Below are 19,209 nucleotides of genomic sequence, written 5' to 3'. Positions count from 1 at the left end.
AGAGGGGCTGGGAGACAGGTTACCTGCAGAGGTAACCTCCCGTTTCTTCCTCCACACCCCACAGTGCTGTATCGACCTGGAACACCGAGTGCTGCGGCTGAAAGCCCCCTTCCCAGAGCTGCCCTTCCTGCCTTTGTACCCAGAGCCTGGCCAGTGACTGCCGGCCCCATCAGTCCCCAGGGGGCAGTCCTGTGACTTAGGGAAGAGCCATGTGGGGTATGGGGACATTACTACAGCCAGGTAGCTGGGGATCGCTTTGTCTGTGCCTTCTGTCACCACCCTGATCCTGCTGTTCCATTTCCCTGTCGGCCACATCTTCTCTGCTTCTTGGCGACTTCGCTATCCCCCAGGAGTTTTCCCAGAGAGGGCCCAGGATCTCAGGGCTCTGGTTTCCCTGTTCTCTCTCATTCCCCTCCAGAGAAGAGCAAAGCCAAACCAGGTCTGCAGAAAATGACACAGCGTCCTGGCCAGTGTGGCTCAGTTGGTTGGGTGTCATCCTGTGCACAGAGAGGTTTGCCAGTTTGATTGCCAGGCAGGGCATATGCTCAGGTTGTGGGCTCGGTACCCGGGGAGGGACATGCAGGAGAAGATGTCTCCCTCTCACATCGATGTTTCTCTCTTTCCCTTCCTCTCTCTCTAAAAATCATTTTTAAAAGACCTTTTTAAAAGATTATACAAGGAAAATGGGGTTACAGGCTAGGCCAGCCGTGGGCAAACTACGGCCCGTGGGCCGGATCCGGCCCATTTGAAATGAATAAAACTAAAAAAAAAAAAAAGACCGTACCCTTTTATGTAATGATGTTTACTTTGAATTTATTAGTTCACACAAACACTCCATCCATGCTTTTGTTCCGGCCCTCCGGTCCAGTTTAAGAACCCATTGTGGCCCTCGAGTCAAAAAGTTTGCCCACCCCTGGGCTAGGCCCTGGCATGGTAGAAACTGGCCTCCACCTATCCCCTGCCACCCCAAACCTCCTCGACTACCTTCACTCCCACATCTCTCACCTCACTTTCTGGACTCATTATCTTTCAGGATTAGATGCCCCACCTCACCAACTAGCTCTCCAGCCCGGCTGGTGCTTACTGTTCTGATTCTGCATACACCTGCTCACAGCTGAGTGGGGGTCGGGGAGACACTGAACAGAATGATTCAACACCCTAGGAAGGTGGCTTGGTAGAGGAATGCCAGCTCACAAGGCTGGGAGCTCTGTTAGTTACCTTTTCTGAGCTTGCAAACATCTGAAGCAAGTTATCATTTGATTACCCTGTGCAAAACCTTGGCTATACCTCTATTTCCTCCAGATATTTGTCCTTCTCCACTTGCTTTTCACCCACTGTGTCCCTGAACTTCAGGGTGTGTGTGCAAGAGCCCTGCAGAGAGCTGCCCCCAAAGGTGAACGGGATGGAGGGGTTGTCAGTACTCAAGACTTCACCTGACCAGTAGATCTTCTCATTTCTAGAACTATCCACCTCATTAGACCTTCTTCCTACCCCTCATCTTGGGCTTCCTGAGCTAGACCTTGTCTTGTTTTGGAATCAGTGGCTTTCTATCCCCTGGCGGGCTCTAAGCCAAAGCAAAGGGACAAGGAGGCTCTTCCGACTTCACTGTGGAGAAGAATCCAAACCTTAAGAAGCTAGACCCCCGAGTGTCTTTCTGGCTGGTTTGAGCCTTTGAAATCATGGATGAGTGGTAGACAAGAGAGTGGTGTAACTAACCTGACCTAGGGAACTGGGACCTTAGGCTGGAAACACAATCTTGAGCGTGGGGCAGGTTAGAGAAGAACCAGGATGCAAGGAACTGCCCTGTGACACCCGGCCTTACCTTTCTCGGCTAAGTCCCCCGCCCTCACAGGGCGAGGAGAGGGGCTCACTATCACAGTGTGATAGGACCCTGGTCCCTCACTGCCTGGCTCCATGGCCTCCGCTTTCCTGGTCTCACCCTGCTCCTTTCACTTCTGTCTCCTGCTGCTTCTGTAATTGTAGACAGACTGCAGACCCCAGGCCCTATGGCTGGCCCTCAGCTCAGCTGCCTCTCCATTTGAATAAACACCTGTTTCTCTATGGTGATGTCCTCCTTTGTTCTTCTTCCATGCCCACCAGAGCTGAATGATAACTCTGCCCGTATTCCCTTACAAAAGGAAATGTGAATGTGGACCCTTCCCCAGCATGACCCCTCAGGCTGGGGTCAATAAAATTGAGAGCAATAGCTTTCAAACTCCTTTGAACATAATTTAAAGAAGGAAATACAGTTTATATTATACTCAATATACACATACAATTATAACAAAACAATGTTTTCATATACTGTGAGCAATATACTTTATTTTTCATTCTATTATATTCTATTTCATTTATTTAAAAAATGCTGACCACATCCCACTAAAAGATTGCAACCTACAATTTGAAAGATACTGATTTAAAGCACACAGAATTAAGAGCAGAAGGGATAGAAATGGCCCAAGATAGAATTCTGATTATGGTCTGGATCATAAATCTGCATCAGGTTGTAAATGTCTATTGTCTGATGGACAATAAGGTGTTTCTGTGGAAATGGGGGGTGGGAAATGGAGCGAGGCCTAGGAAGCTGTGTGATACTTGAAGAACATGGCAAAACGAGAGGCTGCTGGCCCAGGTTCTTTGGAAAATAGAGCAAAATCATCTCAGGATTGCTGGGGACACAGAAAAACCAGACTGTGAAATGTCCTGAAAGGCCCCTCAATAACAAAGCCGACAGTTTGCCATTCTTGCAATAATCGCCACTGTCGGGGACCTGGAGCTGTGACATGAAGATGGAGCTTAGGATGGGGCAGAGGCCTTACCTCACAGCTCCACTGGCCCTGAAGCCTAGTTTCCTCACAAGTGTCAGTGCCACACAAAAGATTGGTGCTCCTTCCTCACAAACAAGTCTGTTTTCCATTCGAGACCGGGGAGTTTTGGGGAGGGGGCAGTCCCAGATGATGTGGAATAAGGTCAGGGTCCTACAACCCTGCTGATGTGATGGGTGAGGTACACAAGAAAATGGGCAGACAGTCAAGTTGTCTCTTCTTTCACCGAGAAGACCATGAGATCTATAGTTCACAGTTACCCTCGGGTTGCTGCCATCTGTCCATGCTCCTCTGTAGTATACATTCCCTCTCCTGCCAATACCATGGACACCTTGGGGGTAGAGAGGTTCAGAGGATCCTTATTCAGCTAAGAGGGAAAGCCCCGCTAGGTGGGATCCTGGAGGCTTGCAGGAGCACACTGTGGTGGCTGGTCAGGATGGTAGAGGGTTTGGTGAACCAGGGTGCGGGCTGCTGGGAGGTCATCAGGATCTGAGGGCAAGAAAGGGGCTGGTAAGAGGCTGTGGCTCTCCTGGACCCCCCGATTTTCTAACCCTGCAGCTTGCTGGGACTCACCCAGGCCCAGCTCCTGCAGCAGGCCCTGGTACTCGGGCTCAGCCTCTAGCAATTTCAGCAGATTGGTAGACTCCATCCGCTCAAGCTGCACCTCCCAGTACACATAGATCTTCTGGTTGAATGTGACATACACGAGGCAGGGGCTGTTGCAGCCCTCTTTGCAGGCATACAGGCCTGGGAGGTGGGTGGTGAGACAAAGGTCCAGAAGTTTCAGTCCAGTGGTGGGAAGGCAAGAACAAAATACGAGTCAGCAGTTTTGACCCTCCTACAGATGCCAAGCAGAAAACTAAAGGCTCTCTTTCTAAGTCTTCTCTGATGGGAACTCAGTAAAATAGGTAAAACAGAAACGATCTGGCCCCATTCCAGGTATAGAAAAACTATTGTACAAAACCCAGGCAGAATAGCATTCAAATACGTGCTACTTGATTTGACTAGTCTTGCTAATCTAAGGGGTAAATCAGCAAAATGTAACCAGAAACTAAGGTTTCTCTGAGGTGGCAACTCCTGTGCAAAGGCCCTGGAGTAAGTATGCCAGCGCACTGCCCAATTCTTCTCACTTCGGTAACCACACGTATCTCCACGTCATCCCGAGTGCTGGTTTCCAAGGTCCCGACTGGGAACTAATGGGAATGTCCTAGGACAGCGATTTTCTACCAGTGTACCACAAGAATTTTTAAAACATGCAATACCTGACTATTTAGTCAGGGGCACTGTTCTCTTTTCCCTTAGATTGTGAATAAAAAATGACAGCAGCCAGCACAACAGCTGTCCAGCGTGAAAGAATCAAAATTATACTTTTTTTGGTCAGAATGGCAAAAAATATATTTTTGCATGTGCTGCAGGATATTAGTGATAAGCTTATTAGTGCCATGAGAGGAAAAAGGTTGAACATCACTGGGTTAGGACCATGTTCTTCACAGAGTTTTGATATACTCAGATGGAAAAGAGCTTTCTGATGTCTTCATACAGATAGATAAGAAATCATACATTCTGCCCTGGCTCAGTAGATAGAGCGTCAGCCTGTGGACCGAAGGGTCCCAGGTTCGATTCTGGTCAAGGGCACATGCCTGGATTGTGGGCTCAGTCCAACATGCAGAAGGCAGCCAATCAATGATTCCCTCTCATCATTGATGTTTCTATGTCTCTCTCTTCCTCTCCCTTCTTCTCTGAAATCAATAAAAAAATGAAATCATACATTCTTTAAAATATTCAGAAATAGAGATCTCACTATTTTTTTTTTCTTATTTAAAACTGTAAAGATGGCAATTGAGCCTGGCTGGCATGGCTCAGTGGTTGAGTGTCAACCTATGAAACCAGGAGGTCATGGTTCAATTCCTGGTGGGCCACATGCCCAGGTTGTGGGCTCGATCTCCAGTAGGGGGCGTGCAGGAGGCAGCTGATCAATGATTCTCTCTCATCATTGATGTTTCCATCTCTCTCCCTCTCCCTTCCTCTCTGAAATCAATAAAAATATATATTTTTAAAAAAGATGGCAATTGAGTACTCACCTATCACCCTCCAATGAAAGAGCTAAGGAACTCATTTGTTTATGAAGATTCACATTAGGGGACACACTGAGAATGGAAATAAGAGGCAGACAGTGTGTTAGGGGGGTGTGGGGCAGGGGCCCACCTGCACAGAAAGCTCGGACATTCTCATCCACTTGGAAGCGGACGACTGTGCGGTTGTGATCAATGATATACGTCTGCCCGTCCCAGGCACAGGCAACCACCTCCTCGTGCCCGTTGCCCTGAAAAAGGTCAGAGACAAGATTGTAAGGGGTGGCCAGGAGCCATTTTAGAAAGAGATCTAATGACAGGGCTGGATAGAATACTGTATAAGGAGCTGTGGACTTGGCTCTGATGACAAACCACCAGCTGGGAAAGAAGACAACCATATGTTTCTTACTGAATTTCTCCCATGTGCCAGGCACCAAAGAGGCTGTCAAATGAGCCACCTCACATAATGCTCACAACAACCCTGTGAAGTGGGCAACATTACTCCCAATTTGATACTGAGGGAACTTCAGCTTATAGAAATAAAGTCACGCACTCAAGGCCACTCAGCTGGGAGGCGGTGGAATCAGGCCTCCAACCCAAGCCTGTTCTACCTGACCTCAAAGCCTCAGGCCTTTTCTCCGACACCATTGAGCCTGCATGATGGCAGCACAAAGAACAGCCCCCGTTGTGGATTCAGGAGCCACAGCCTTAGTAAAGACAGACTCACACAGGACAAGAAAAAACATACATCTGCAGTTGGGACTGATGACTAACTTCTGGATCCAAGTAATTATCTGTTATCAGAGATTCCCTAGAGCACAGAGAAGAGTGCTATGCATGTGGAACAGGGGAATGAGTCACTTCAAGGGGAGTAAGAGCTGTCTAAAGAGGGCCTTAAAATAAAGGTTGAGCCTGGCTGGTGTTGCTCAGTGGCTGAGCATCGACCCATGAACCAGGAGGTCATGGTTCGATTCCCAGTCAGGGCACATGCCCGGGCTGTGGGCTTGATCCCCAGTAGAGTGCATACAGGAGTCAGCTGATCAATGATTCTCTCTTATCACTGATGTTTCTATCCCTCTTTCCCTCTCCCTTTCTCTCTCTGAAATAAAAAATAATATATATTTTTTAAAAAGGTTGAGAGTTAACTGTGAAGTGAGAATGGCCTCACTAAAATCTTATCTCTCCATGTGAAGAAGGTAAGAATGTTCCTCTCCACCAGGTGTTCCACCCACCGTGACATCCAATTTCTCTAGGGCGAAAAGCTGGTGGTCCACCTGCACTGACCACAACAGCTTGTCTGCTTCCTCCATAAGCTTCAGTGTCCCTGCAGGAGGAGAGGCAGGTAGATGGGTCAGGCAGGATCCCTGAGCAGATCCCCCAGGCACACAACTGGCCCATAGATGATCTGGGGAACTCACCATCCAGGGTGCAGAGGGCAAAGAGGCCAGAGCCACCACTCTCCGCAGTGTGGCCTGTGGGTAGAAGGACCAGAAGAAGAAAATGTGAGAAAGGCAAGAACAGAGCACATGGGGCGAGGAATGGCCAAGGGCAGGGAGGGACAGAGGGAGGGAGGGAGGGAGGGAAGGACAGGACTAGAAATGAGAGAAAAAGCTGCATCTCCTCTCCCAAAAGTAATGTTTGTCCTCAGCAACCTGCCTCGTTTGATGTTGCCAATGAGGTGAGTAGAGACATTCTTGTTGTGGATGCGGCCGGATGTCTGGTGCAGCACAACATCTCGGGCAGCCGGGGTCTCCCTGTGGGCAGGAGACTGGGGGACTAAGTGGGAGACCAAGTGAGCTTAGTGCTCCGGCACCTTTGTGGCCATGTCTCCATAAGAGCTACCAAGCTGTGAATTAGCTGGGAAACCTATTGCTGACCCCGTCTGGCCCGTGTGGCAAGTAGGAAACAGGGATGGAGCTATCAGGCTACCATCTTGGAACCTCTTCCAGTTGCTACAAGGTTAGAGCCAGGATTCCCTGGGTCCCAAAATATAGGTCTGCCCTTATTAGGAGAGAGGTGCTTGTGCCATTCCTAGCTCAAGAAGCTCTGCCAACTGTAGACCTATCATCCACTGCCGTGGACATCTGGGACCCAATCTTGCTCCCATGTACCCCACACCATCCACAGGCCTGCACCCCTTACCTAATGCCCTCCGTGGTCCCCTCAGAGGTAGTGGAGTGCCTAGCATCCTTGTTCCAGGTGCATAGTAACACTGCATAAGCACAGCCTGGCTGTGACACCATCAGTTCAGGAACACCAAGGGGCCCCAGAGTCACCGAGAGACTGTCCACCTGCACCAGGGAACAGAGGCTTAAAGAGGACTGGGGAGAGAGGAAGTGGGACCCTGCAAAGAACAGGGGAAAGAAGTGGGGCAGGGCCCCTGCTAACAGTCCCCCAGGCTCCAAGGTAGCAGCAGGAGGAATTCTAGTGTTCATAGGGCTCCTGCCTGGTACCACTCTCCCCACATACACCACCTGCTTTCCTCTGTGCATTCCTCAAGTGGGGCCCAGTCCTGATACAGGCCCCACCACACCCACCTTCACATTCCCAATTCTTAGCACTGGGTTCCTTCCTATTAGTCATTACTAGCAATTTCCCCTAAGACCCTGATTTGAAATGATCTTTAGATCTCACCCTGCATGACGGCCCATGACTATTCTCCCACAACCCCCTTCAGGAGGCCTTCCTCCCTGCTCTCTGGACTCCGTGGTCCCCATACTCAGCCTCTCACCTGGCCTTCCAGTGTCCATTTCTTGAGCGACACCAGCTGCCCTGTCAGATGTTCAGTGCCCTCGCCCAGATCTTCCCAGCGGAAAGCCCGTACCACACGGTCTGTGTAACCTACCACCAGCTCGCAACACCCATCTCCATCTGTGTCGATCCAGAAAATAAGCCGAGTTTGGAGCCAAAGCTGCATTCGTCAGCTTGAATCCTACAAGCATCTCATCCCTACTCCTCTGCTAACATCACTGCTGACATTTTATCTGGTACGACTTCAAGCCCAATCTGTTGTGGAGCCACCTCATACACTCTGAGTCTGGTGCAGGCTCCTCTGCCCTTCCTGTCCTGACAATACCTACCTCTTCCTGCGCCCTACCCACCCATCTGCTCCACAGGTCCTGTCACTGCTTCCCTCAGATACACAACTCGAGGTGTCCTGATTCATCGCATATACCTGCCACCACCTTCGAGACAGTTTCTGGCCAAAGTATCAACCCAGTATCTATATAGCTCACTCCCTTGCTATCTTTAAGTTTTTGATCAAATTTCATCTTCTCAGCAAGGACTTCCCTGACAACTCCATTTAGAATCGCTACCTCTACTTCAACACTCTCTTGCTCCTTTCCATGGTTTATTCCCCCTTCCCCTGAATCCCTTGAGATCTGCTCTATTGCCCACTGACTCCTATTCCCCCAGCTGCCTGCAAGGCAGCCATGCCTACCGATGTCGCTGATCAGCATGACCTTGGTGTTGGCAGGGATGTGCTGCTTAAACACTGGACGCTGCTCCTCTCCCATTAGGGTCTCATGGTGCCCAGAAGCATCCAGGGTCCTGGCAGGTGTCAGGTCACACAAGTGAAACCAGCCCTCAGCACTCACTGCCACCACGAGATTCTGGGAGAGACAGAGGTATAAAAGAGATGGACTGAGGAGGGAGTCTGAGCACAGGCTGATCATTAGAACACAGAAGCCATTACCCTCAGCTGATTTCCACCTTGAGACAGCAATCAATCTAAGTAAGGCCTTGGAGTTACACTGAAGTTCCAAGGTCCCGGAGAGTTCTTACCTTTCCTTTATTGCATACATCTCCAACCCCAACGCAAGTCAGCTGCAAAAGAAGAAAGGGAGGCTCAGGGAGACACAGAGGGAGACCAGTACTCCCTAATCTCTATGAAGCAGGAAGGAGTAGGTTTTCTAATTGCCATCATTTGCTGAAAACCTGTTGCCAATGACTTACTCTGATACTCTGTGTTAATCAAGTTATTGTGCTATAGGTTTATTTGGTTTACCCAGACGGCAATACAAAGACCTGAAGTAAAGACAATTTGGGCTCAAAACAAAATCTTTACAAAACAAAAACTCTAATATAGCCAGACTATCATGTTTCTGGGCGTATTCAAATACTGCCTTCATTTTCTACTATAATTTATAAGATTAGACAACCTACGCTGAGCAGCTGGTGAGTTTAGGACACGCTGGTTAGCCCCTGTGTGGGTCTCAGCCTTGACAGTTCCTGGACAGAAGAAATCCCTTCCCAGACCTATAGACCCCGGTATTTGAATACTTACCATTCCCTGGCAAGAACAGGTGAGCCATGGCCGGCTGTCATCATTCTTATATACAGACAGCTTCCCACTGGTGTCTCCCACCACCAGTTCATTTAACTTCAAATGGAGAGAGAAGAGTGTTAGCATGGGATCCTGCTGACCCACTTCAAACTCTACTGGGTCCACCCCGGGAAAATCACAGGACATCAACTTGAATCTTCATCAACTTTACTGAAAATCTTTTGTGACCAAGATAGCCATAGTTTCCCAGTTTCTTTAATTCTGTAGGGGGGAAGGGTGGTATGTGTGTGTGTGTTATGGGCAGGGGAGATTAGAGGAATAGTGCCATACAGAATCCATCCCAGAAAAGTTTGACATCTGGACAACTTAATGCCCTACATACTTGTCCATTACAAATAGGACATATAGAATCGGGCAAAGTAGTTTTACAGCTGTCTGTATGGAAAATAATACAATAATTAAACTGTTGCCCTAGCCAGTTTTGCTCACTGGATAGAGCATTGGCCAACTGAAGGGTTCTGGGTTTGATTCCAGTCAAGGGCACATACCTGGGTTGCAGACTTGATCCCTGGCCCTGTGGGAGGCAACCAATTGATGTGTCTCTCTCACATCAATGTTTCTCTCTCTCTCTCTCTCTCTCTGTTTCTCCCCTCCCTTCCACTCTCTCTAAAAATCAATGGAAAAATATCGTGTGAGGATTAACAACAACAAATATATATATTTGTTGATTTAAAAAAATAAAAGAAAAACTTCACTAGAGGAGGGAAAGCAGCTTTACTATAGTACTATGTGAACTACACTGAGTTTATTGTCACACTGTAAACATTAACAAATGTGTTCATCCTAAAATATTCCTCAAAGCAACATATATAAACTACAGTAAAAAAAAAAAAAAAAAAAAAAATTTTAAAAATGACATTTGCTGTTTAAATGTTAGGGATGCAAGATGAGATCATTAAAAGTAAAGCTTAAAATATTTCCAGTGACAATCATGTTCATGTGAGATATTTTCATCTAAATTAATGAAAACCTACAACACATGTGTTTAATACTAGTGAATACAGTGGCTCTTCTAAACTTCTTTGAAACTGAGAATAATTATTTTAAATTTTCATTGAAATTTTAATACTTCCAAAAGACATGTTTTAAAATGTTTTTTAAATTAATGATATTATAGTTAAGATAAAACTGTTATATAGGCACTAAATAAGGTCGCATTCACGCATTTAAAAAAAATGATAGAAGCAAATATTTCCAAAGTTATTATTTGTTTTAAAAAAATATGAAACAAGTAGTTCCATATAAGAAAATTTTAACATTTAAATTGTTCTGCATATTTTGCAATAATAAAGAAATGTCCTGTATATATGCGATATATTTATATATTTGTGAGTATGTGTGTGTATGTGTGTGTGTGTGTGTGTGTGTGTGTGTGTGTGTAATGTGTATGTATTATACACATATTTTTGGGTGTCCCAAAAATATGTATACAAACTTTAACAGCTGATTCTATTACATTTTGAAAATGAAATGTATTTTAATAAACACCACCTTTATAATTATTCAAAGTATTGAATAATTTTTTTTCTTGCCCTTTCATAAACTATTTCTCAAGGACCAAATCTGATGAGATCAATTCCTCCTCACTAGGATCAACTCATTGATTCTAAATCTGTTAGGCAAAAAAAGAAAAACATATAGTAACCAGTAACCAATAAATTATTAAAGCACTGCTTTACATCACATTCAATAAACTCTCAGTCATCAATCCCTAATCTGCCTTAAATTTTAATTACTTTCAAAGAAAGAGCCTTAATACATATAATTTAAGTACAGCACTATAAATATTGATTTCCCCTTATCAAAATATATGCACACTGAATCATGAAAAGGTAATATAAAAAAGAAAAGGAAATGTAAACATTCATTAAGACAGCAAATCTGTTCACTTTGATGATTTCTCATAATATCTCTATAAGAACACTTGCTTGCTTAAAACTAAGTATGCGATGATTTAAAGGAAATTTATTCTTAAAATACACTAAAGGTCTGAAGTAAAACTTTTGAAAGGCAAAACTTTAGTAGAAAAGAATGTTTTCTAGATTTTATTAATGAGGCAAACTCCAATTTAAGGTTCTAAAGGTCAGTATTAAAAATACCAATCTGCAGAGGAAGAGAGAAGATAAAGTGAGGCATCGCAACCTCCTGATCCGCCCTGCTCTGTGCATGACAGCGGGCGGCGCCCCAACTCCCCAATCAGCCCTGCTCTGAGCCCGACCAAGGGCTGCACCTAGGGATTGGGCCTGCCCTCTGCCACCCGGGAGCAGGCCTAAGCCAGCAGGTCGTTATCTTCCGAGGGGTCCCAGACTGCGAGAGGGCACAGGCCGGGCTGAGGGACCCCCTCCTCCTCCCCGAGTGCACAAATTTTTGTGCACCGGGCCTCTAGTGTGTGTGTGTGTGTGTATATATATATATATACATATTAGAGGCCCGGTGCACAAATTTGCGCATGGGTGGGGTCTGACCAGCCCGCCCTGATCGGGACTGATAGGACCTGATAGGGCCGGGCCAGCAGGGAGCAAGGGGCGGTGGGCAGTTGGCTGGCTGGCCCCGCCCCCTGGTCCGAACTCCCCGTTGAGGGGACAATTTGCATATTAGCCTTTTATTATGTAGGATAAAATAATAAACTGTTTCTCGTACTTACAACTGTAAACCTACTTTTGCCCCACCCTGTATTTTAAAAACAATTCCAAATATTCAACTTTTAGAGAATTTAACTTCAAACCTCATATTCAATTAGAGGCCAGGTAAAAAGAAAATGTCAGCTCTGTGGCCCTTCTCCTTTAGAAAGACCTTTGGTCTTGGTGTGTATGAGTGAATATAGGATGGAGGTTGGGGATAACATGAAGGGGCTGCTGGGTATCAGCATCCATGCTCTGGGCCTCTGGTGCCCTCAAGTGGCAACTAAGCTCTCAAGAGGGCAGGCTCCCTGCATGGAGCCTCTTCACTATTTGTTTTTGGGTACTCCCCTTCCTAGGGGTTCCCCAAAAGCTGGCCACCCTTTCCAGAGACTAACGATAATAAATAATAAGGTAGCTCCAAACCCTATTTCCACTAACAGCTTCATGATTTCCCTTGTGGGGAATCCAACACTCCCTTCCTGTCCTCAAAACAGAGTTAATATTAGAGTCTCAGAAGATTTAATTTTTTTTTTAATTTATTGGTTAACAAAATTATACAGGTTTCAGGTGCACAATTCCACAAGAAGATTTAATTCTAAATGCAACAAAGACATAACAGAAAGACAGTAAGGAAAAGTTAGCAATGAATTGGAATTTATCAATATGATTTAGTTGATCTGAACCTTAGATTATTTTAATAGTTATGGGAATATTAGATCATAGAAGCATAAAACAAGTTTATTTACATTAAATCCTATACACCTGATGTTTCAATTACAGCTGGTCCTGGAGGACTTCTGCAGACACACAGAGAGAAGCAGATTGGCTTAGAGGCTCAGATTGCAGCTGCCTGCATTTGAATCCAGCTCTCTATGCCTCTATTTTTCATCTATAAAATGAGGATCATAAAAGTAGCTACCTCATAAGATTGTTGTGAGAACTGAGTTAACAGAGGAAAGCATTTAGAAGTGATTGGCATACAGTGAGCACTAATACCAAGTAGTTTTCAGCCTCTAGTTAAATATCTCCAAGGCTAGGGATCTTAACACTTTTCATGTAATCCATTCTTTTATTATACATTCATTCAACAAATGAATCTATACTAGGTCTTGATAAAATGTTTGCTTAATAGACAAATACTAACAAAGAATTTTTAAAGAAAGAAACAAACAAAAAAAATCAGCCCTGCTGGTGTGGGTCAGTGGTTGAGCGTCAACCTATGAACCAGGAGGTCTTGGTTCAATTCCGGTCAGGGCACATGCCTGGGTTGCAGTCTTGATCCCCAGTATGGGACAGAGGCAGTTGATCAATGATTCTCTCTCATCATTGATGTTTCTATCTCTCTCTCCCTCTCCCTTTCTCTCTGAAGTCAATAAAAATATATTTTTAAAAAAGAGAAAGAAACAAAAAAAATCAGAATGAAAGAGAATGCCCTTGAGTTAGTCAGCCCTTGAGTTTTCGGGTAAAGCTGAACAACCAGTTAGGGGTACGAAGATAAATGCCACAAACTCCCTGCTGAGAAGGACCTCAGAGTTTAACAAGAGCACAGACACAGGAATAAAATCATAAAACAGTGTGGTAGGTGCAGTGAGCCAGGCAGAGTGAGACAATGACACTGGAAGAGGACATTCCCAGGGCAGCCCTATCTGCTCTCTAGCAGCTACAGTAATTCCCCCTTATCCATGGGGATATGTTCCAAGACCACAGTAAATGCCTAAACTGCACACTGTACTGAACCCTCATACATACTATGTTTTTCCTATAAATACATACTAATAGTTTAATTTATAATAGTAAGAGATTAACAACAACTACTAACAAAATAGAACAATTAGAAGAATACTAGAGGCCCGATGCCAGAAATTTGTGCAAGGGGCTTGGCCCTTGCAGCCCTGGCTTCGTATGGAAGGTCATCCAGAAGGATGTCCGGAAGGTCGTTCGACTGTCCAGTCTAATTAGCATATTATGCTTTATTATTATAGATACTATGATAAAAGTTATGCAAATATGCTCACTCATTTCAGGGGGTCCCTTGTTGAAGTCTTTGTATCGGCTCAATGCTTTCTGAGGTAACAAGTTACCATCAACTGGAACATATTTTCTTCCACCTTTCCACTTATCAGGCACTGTGGCCATCACTTTTACAGTTTCATGTATGACAGCAAAACAAGCATGGATTTCTTTTTCTTTCTTCATAATTTCACAGATAGAAGATTTGTTCTGATAACAGATCTTAGCAACCTCAGCATAGGATTACTTTTCTTATTAAGTCAAGAACATTCACTTTTTCACTTAAAGGAAGCAGTTTACCACTCCTACTTGGCATATCCAAATTGTTAGCATCACTACTCTTATGCTTTGGGGCGTGCGGAGCCGGGAGGAGGTGGGACTCCCAGGCAGGCTCTGTGCTGGGCATGCAGCGTCAAGCCCAGCCCTGCCCACCAGTGCATGCCTGCTGTGCGCACAGCCATCTTGTGACGGCATGAGGGCACTCGGCGTGATGACCACTTAGGCTTTTATTAGTAAAGATAAGGGTTACGCCGAAACCGGTTTGGCTCAGTGGATAGAGTATTGGCCTGCGGACTGAAAGGTCCCAGGTTCGATTCCGGTCAAGGGCATGTACCTGGGTTGCGGGCACATCCCCAGTGGGGGGCGTGCAGGAGGCAGCTGATCGATGTTTCTTTCTCATCGGTGTTTCTAACTCTCTATCCCTCTCCCTTCCTCTCTGTAAAAAATCAATAAAAATATATTAAAAAAAAAAAAGATAAGGGTTACTTAAACACAAGTACTGCAATACTGTGACGGCTGGTCTTGATCTGATAACCCAGTTAAGTGACTAACAGTGGGTAATGTCTATGGTGAGAATACACTGGACAAAGGGATGATTCATATCCCAGGCGGGATATAGTGGAACTGAGCAAGATTCCATCCTGATATTCAGAACAGCACGCAATTTAATACCTATAAATTATTTATTTCCAGAATTTTCCATTTAATATTTTTAGACTTCTGTTCACTGCAGGTAACTGAAAATGCGGATAAGAGGTGACTACTGTACAATGCTTCCCAGCAGTTCTGCTTCTCTGGTTGATTCTGGCTCTGGAGGCCACTAAGTGACACTAAAGAACCCCAGCTGGATAGTACACCAACAGTCAGAGATGCTAAAGGAGAACAGAATTAAGATCCTTCTAGAGAGTAGAGACTCTCTCTCCCATGGTGTTGGGTGGGTAGTTCTAGAGGGAGTGTATTCTATTCATGGTTTCTCCCTCCAACTTAGCAGAAAATGAATTAGTTTCAAAGAACTAGAACTTAATCACACACTGTGGCCATCACTTTTGGCTAATGGTTTCTATATACATAAAAACCTAAGCGACCATTACGACCGGACAACCGGCTGGTAGCTATGATGCACACTGATCACCAGGGGGCAGACGCTCAATACAGGAGCTGCCCCCTGGTGGTCAATGTGCTCCCACAGTCTCTCCCCCAGGCCAGCTGCTCTGATCAACACGATGGGGACTGGGAGAGATGGCCCCAATCGGCCCTGATCGCTGACCAGGCCGAGGGACCCCACTTATGCACGAATTCGTGCACCAGGCCTCTAGTATTAGAATAAAATATGTCTTTTTCCTGCCCTAAATCTCCAAATGCTGGCCTGGAGAGCCAATAATAAAATTTCTATCCACACTTCTGTAGGCTGAGTGTACCACATTTGATCACTAGCCAACTATCTCAACTACTTGCCTTCTTTCAATTATATTAATAGGCAGAGGCCTTCAGATTGCTTTGAGATACATAGTAACATTTGCTTTTCAAGACAATCCTCATTTATTCAACAAACATTTACTGAGTCCCTATTATGTGCCAGGCACTACTCTAAGTGTTGGGAATAAAACAGTTAAAAAACAGACAAAAAACTCCTACCCTAATGGCGCTTACAACTCAGGGGGGAAAAAAAGTATAATATATCCAACATAGCAGAACTGAGTGTGTAGTAGTCAATTCACTTAGAAAAGCACAATTTCCAAAAGAGCTAGTGCTATGAAGCTATTTTAAAAAGCATGTATTTTCCCTTGTAAACAAAGAAGACACTCAAATAAAAAAAAATAATGCACATCTAAAGTCATTTTGTTAATTTACTACTTAAAAATGCCTCCCTTAGTTTTCTCATAAAAATTGTACTGCTTGGCATATGAAAAAAATGTGAACGCCCAGAAAACATAATACAAATTTATGAGAATAACTTTTTCCTTCCTAGAGGAGGTAGAGCCAAAAGAAGCCTCATAAAATACCTCTCCATAACAGCACAAAGGAATCTGGAAAGAGAGGAGGATGTTTTAGCCCTAGCTTTTTTTGTTTTTGTTTGTTTCTTTCAGGCAAAAGACAGTACAAAACAGCAGGAGGCAGAGTAGGGAGATGGGACAGAGTGTAGGAGAAAAAGGCAATAAGGTGCTTTGTATTAAAAATATTAAATACAGATTGTTAGGGAGGGCAATACAATCCTGAATGGCCATTTGTAAGCTTCCCACCACAGGAGAACAAAAGACCAGGAAAACTTGCAGGACACCAGGAGTCAGATCATACAAGGAATGAAACTGTCCTAAGGCATGAAGGCATCTGATCGCACACCTGCATTCTAAGCCCACCAGCTCAGCCCCCAGACCCACTGACAAGTGTCCCACCCGTGACTGCATCTAAGGATGAAACTCCAGCCAGAGTGCTGCCATCACAGACCCAATGACCCCTTGGCTCCTGCTGTGCAGCCCTTCCCTTGGGATACCCCATCCCCCATCCCCTTTCCTTAAATAAATTCCACTTTCTTTAGTCACCATCTGAGATGGCTATTTAGCCTGCCCATGTACCACCATGTTAACCTTTCAGAGATAAATAAAAAGATAAAATCTGCAAAAAAAAAAAAAGTGTTTCACACCACCAATAGCCCCCATCCTCTTTGAAGCTTAGAACCTTTTACATATTTTAATCAAGGCATCTCATTACATTTTGTTATTCTAACAGTGGTTCTCAACCTGTGGGTCGCGACTCCTTTGGGGGTCCAACGACCCTTTCAAAACAGGGGTCGCCTAAGACCATCGGAAAACACATATTGTTTTTGTGATTAATCACTATGCTTTAATTATGTTCAATTTTTAACAATAAAAATACATCCTGCATATCAGATATTTACATTATGATTCATAACAGTAGCAAAATTACAGTTATGAAGTAGCAACAAAAATAATTTTATGGTTGGGGGTCACCGAAACATGAGGAACTGTATTAAAGGGTCACGGCATTAGGAAGGTTGAGAACCACTGTTCTATGACTATCACCCCACCTGATTATGAGCTACCTGAAGGCTGTTCATTTTTTAATTCCCAGAATGTAGCAATCCTTGGCGCCTAGTGGGCAGTTCAATAAATATTTGCAGAAAAACATAATTAAAAATGAACACTAATGGCGCTAACACTTACGTTTAACTGTGGGCCAGGCATGATGCTACCTGCTTTACCTGTATTAATTCATTTAAACAACGGGAAAAGGAACGACGCGAGGGAAGAAATGGGAGATGGAAATTTTTGTAACTCAATCAAGGACTTTAAAGTTTCCAGACACCTGCGTGCAGGAAGGCGCAGGTACCATAGGGAGACGTTAAGATTGGGGGTTTTGAGGGGGGGCGGGGGGCGGCTCTGTCGCTCCGGCTGGAGGAGCTTAGCTTGCCGCGGAGGCGAGGCGGATACAGTTTATTTATTCCAGCGCCTCGAGGAGCCAAGTGTGAGAGCAGCAGAGGCGCTTTAAAATCCCAGTTTGAGGCTTTTTAAAAAACAGGATTTTCTTTAAAATGTATTTTTATTGATTTCAGAGAGGAAGGGAGAGGGAAATAGAAACATCCATGATGAGAATCATTGATGGGCTGGCTGCCTCCTGCACGCTCCACCCTGGGGATGGAGCCCGCAACCCCCGCCGGTGCCCTGACCGGGAATCCAACTGTGACCTGGTGAGTCATAGGTCGAGGCTCAACCCGGGCGCCAGCCAGCCGCCTAGTTTGAGGCTCTGAAAGGTAAAATGGTTTTAGAAGTGATTCCCCTCGCGGAAGCTTAAGGACAGAAGCAGTGACCAGGAAATGTGGCCACCGAGGTTTAATAGGCTCTTACGGTAAATAAGTTACTGAATTAGAAAGTCAGTCATCTGTGTTCCTAAAAGAGTACCAGGCCAGGGGACGGGAACACTTGGTCAGGCCGCCCGGGCATTCACGCTCTCTAGAAAGCTCGCCAGGCCCGCCACGCCAGCGAACTCCAGGGCCACGCGCTGCACGTAGCTAACCGACCTCATCGCACTTCCGAGGACTAAGGGGTCGGAGGACCCGGCTAAATGTTCCCCGAGCCTCTCCCGGCCGCCGCCAGAGCGGAAGGCCACTCAAAGCGGAAAGTTACGTCACCACCTGAACCTCCAATCCCGGCTTTCCTCGCTTAACCTTAGAGAGGAGGCGGGTCTTCCGAGCCCGCTGGGCTTGGGGCGTGACCAGCTACTTATGTGAGTGACAGGGGCGTGGGCCACTCGTTTTCACCTGAGGGCTGGATCGCAAGGGCAGACCAATCCTAACCGGGCTGATCCATTCCCTTGGCAACAGGGCTCTCTAGTGCTTGACCTAATAACCTTGACCTCTTCCTTTGTCGCCCTGACAGTTGAAGAGTCCCAGTCATCAGATCATCCCTGAGATTCATAATTGTAATAACTGCCAATTTTATAGTTTCCAGCAGTGTTTTTTTAAGAAGTTGCCGGTTAGGAGTTGTGAAAACTATATGGTCAATTGAACCAGCATTTAAAAACACGAATAGAATAGAATGGAAAATACCTAGTGACATAAGTATTGTTTTAGTGAATCCTTTGTTTCAAGTGTATATATTTATATGTGTATATACTGGCTAAGGTAAAAAAACAAACCAGTGTGTGTGGTTTGTGATCAATAGTTTGAAAACCACTTGATGCAAAGCACATTTCACATATTGTTTCATAATTAGCACAACAAAAACGTGAACTTTATTATTATTCCACTAGAGGCCCAGTGCACAAAATTTGTGCACTGGTAGGGTCTCTAGTGGCTGCCAGCTGTCAGCCGGGTACTCCCTCCCTTCCCCTGGCTGGCCCTGCCCCCTGGTTGAACTCCCTGACGAGGGACAATCTGCATACTACGCTTTTGTTATATAGGACTGGAGGCCTGGTGCACGAAATTTGTGCGGGGGGATGGGGGGAGTTGGGTCCCTCAGCCCAGCCTGTGCCCTCTTGTGGTCCAGGAGACCTCAGGGGATGTCTGACTGACAGCTTAGGCCTGCTCCCCCTGACAG

The 19,209-nt window shown here is 45.4% G+C and overlaps 2 protein-coding genes across 2 annotated transcripts in view; one reads left to right on the top strand and one right to left on the bottom strand.

Annotated features, from left to right (window-relative positions):
• LOC102239327 overlaps positions 1–606 on the top strand; it is a 26,310-nt gene extending 25,704 nt beyond the window's left edge. The window contains exon 8 of the mRNA XM_005877035.2: positions 65–606. Coding sequence (XP_005877097.2) covers positions 65–157 — 93 coding nt within the window. The 3' untranslated portion in view covers positions 158–606. The remainder of the gene's footprint in view (positions 1–64) is intronic.
• Positions 607–2,302: 1,696 nt separating this feature from the next.
• ITFG2 (integrin alpha FG-GAP repeat containing 2) lies at positions 2,303–18,132 on the bottom strand. The gene is made up of 12 exons (XM_005876982.2): positions 18,073–18,132; positions 9,186–9,281; positions 8,684–8,725; positions 8,340–8,511; positions 7,629–7,768; positions 7,040–7,188; positions 6,554–6,651; positions 6,316–6,369; positions 6,130–6,221; positions 5,031–5,148; positions 3,399–3,572; positions 2,303–3,314 (listed from the first exon to the last, which is right to left on the bottom strand). The coding sequence occupies exons 1-12, from the start codon at positions 18,112–18,114 to the stop codon at positions 3,211–3,213; spliced, it is 1,281 nt and encodes a 426-aa protein (XP_005877044.1). The 5' UTR covers positions 18,115–18,132; the 3' UTR covers positions 2,303–3,210.
• Between the last annotated feature and the right edge of the window lie 1,077 nt (positions 18,133–19,209).

The sequence above is a fragment of the Myotis brandtii genome, unplaced genomic scaffold (assembly GCF_000412655.1).
Source record: "Myotis brandtii unplaced genomic scaffold, ASM41265v1 scaffold504, whole genome shotgun sequence".
In the NCBI taxonomy this organism is placed as follows: Eukaryota; Metazoa; Chordata; class Mammalia; order Chiroptera; family Vespertilionidae; genus Myotis; species Myotis brandtii.
The sequence above is the reverse complement of the archived record's forward strand: the minus strand, read 5'-3'. Positions and strand labels throughout refer to the sequence as shown.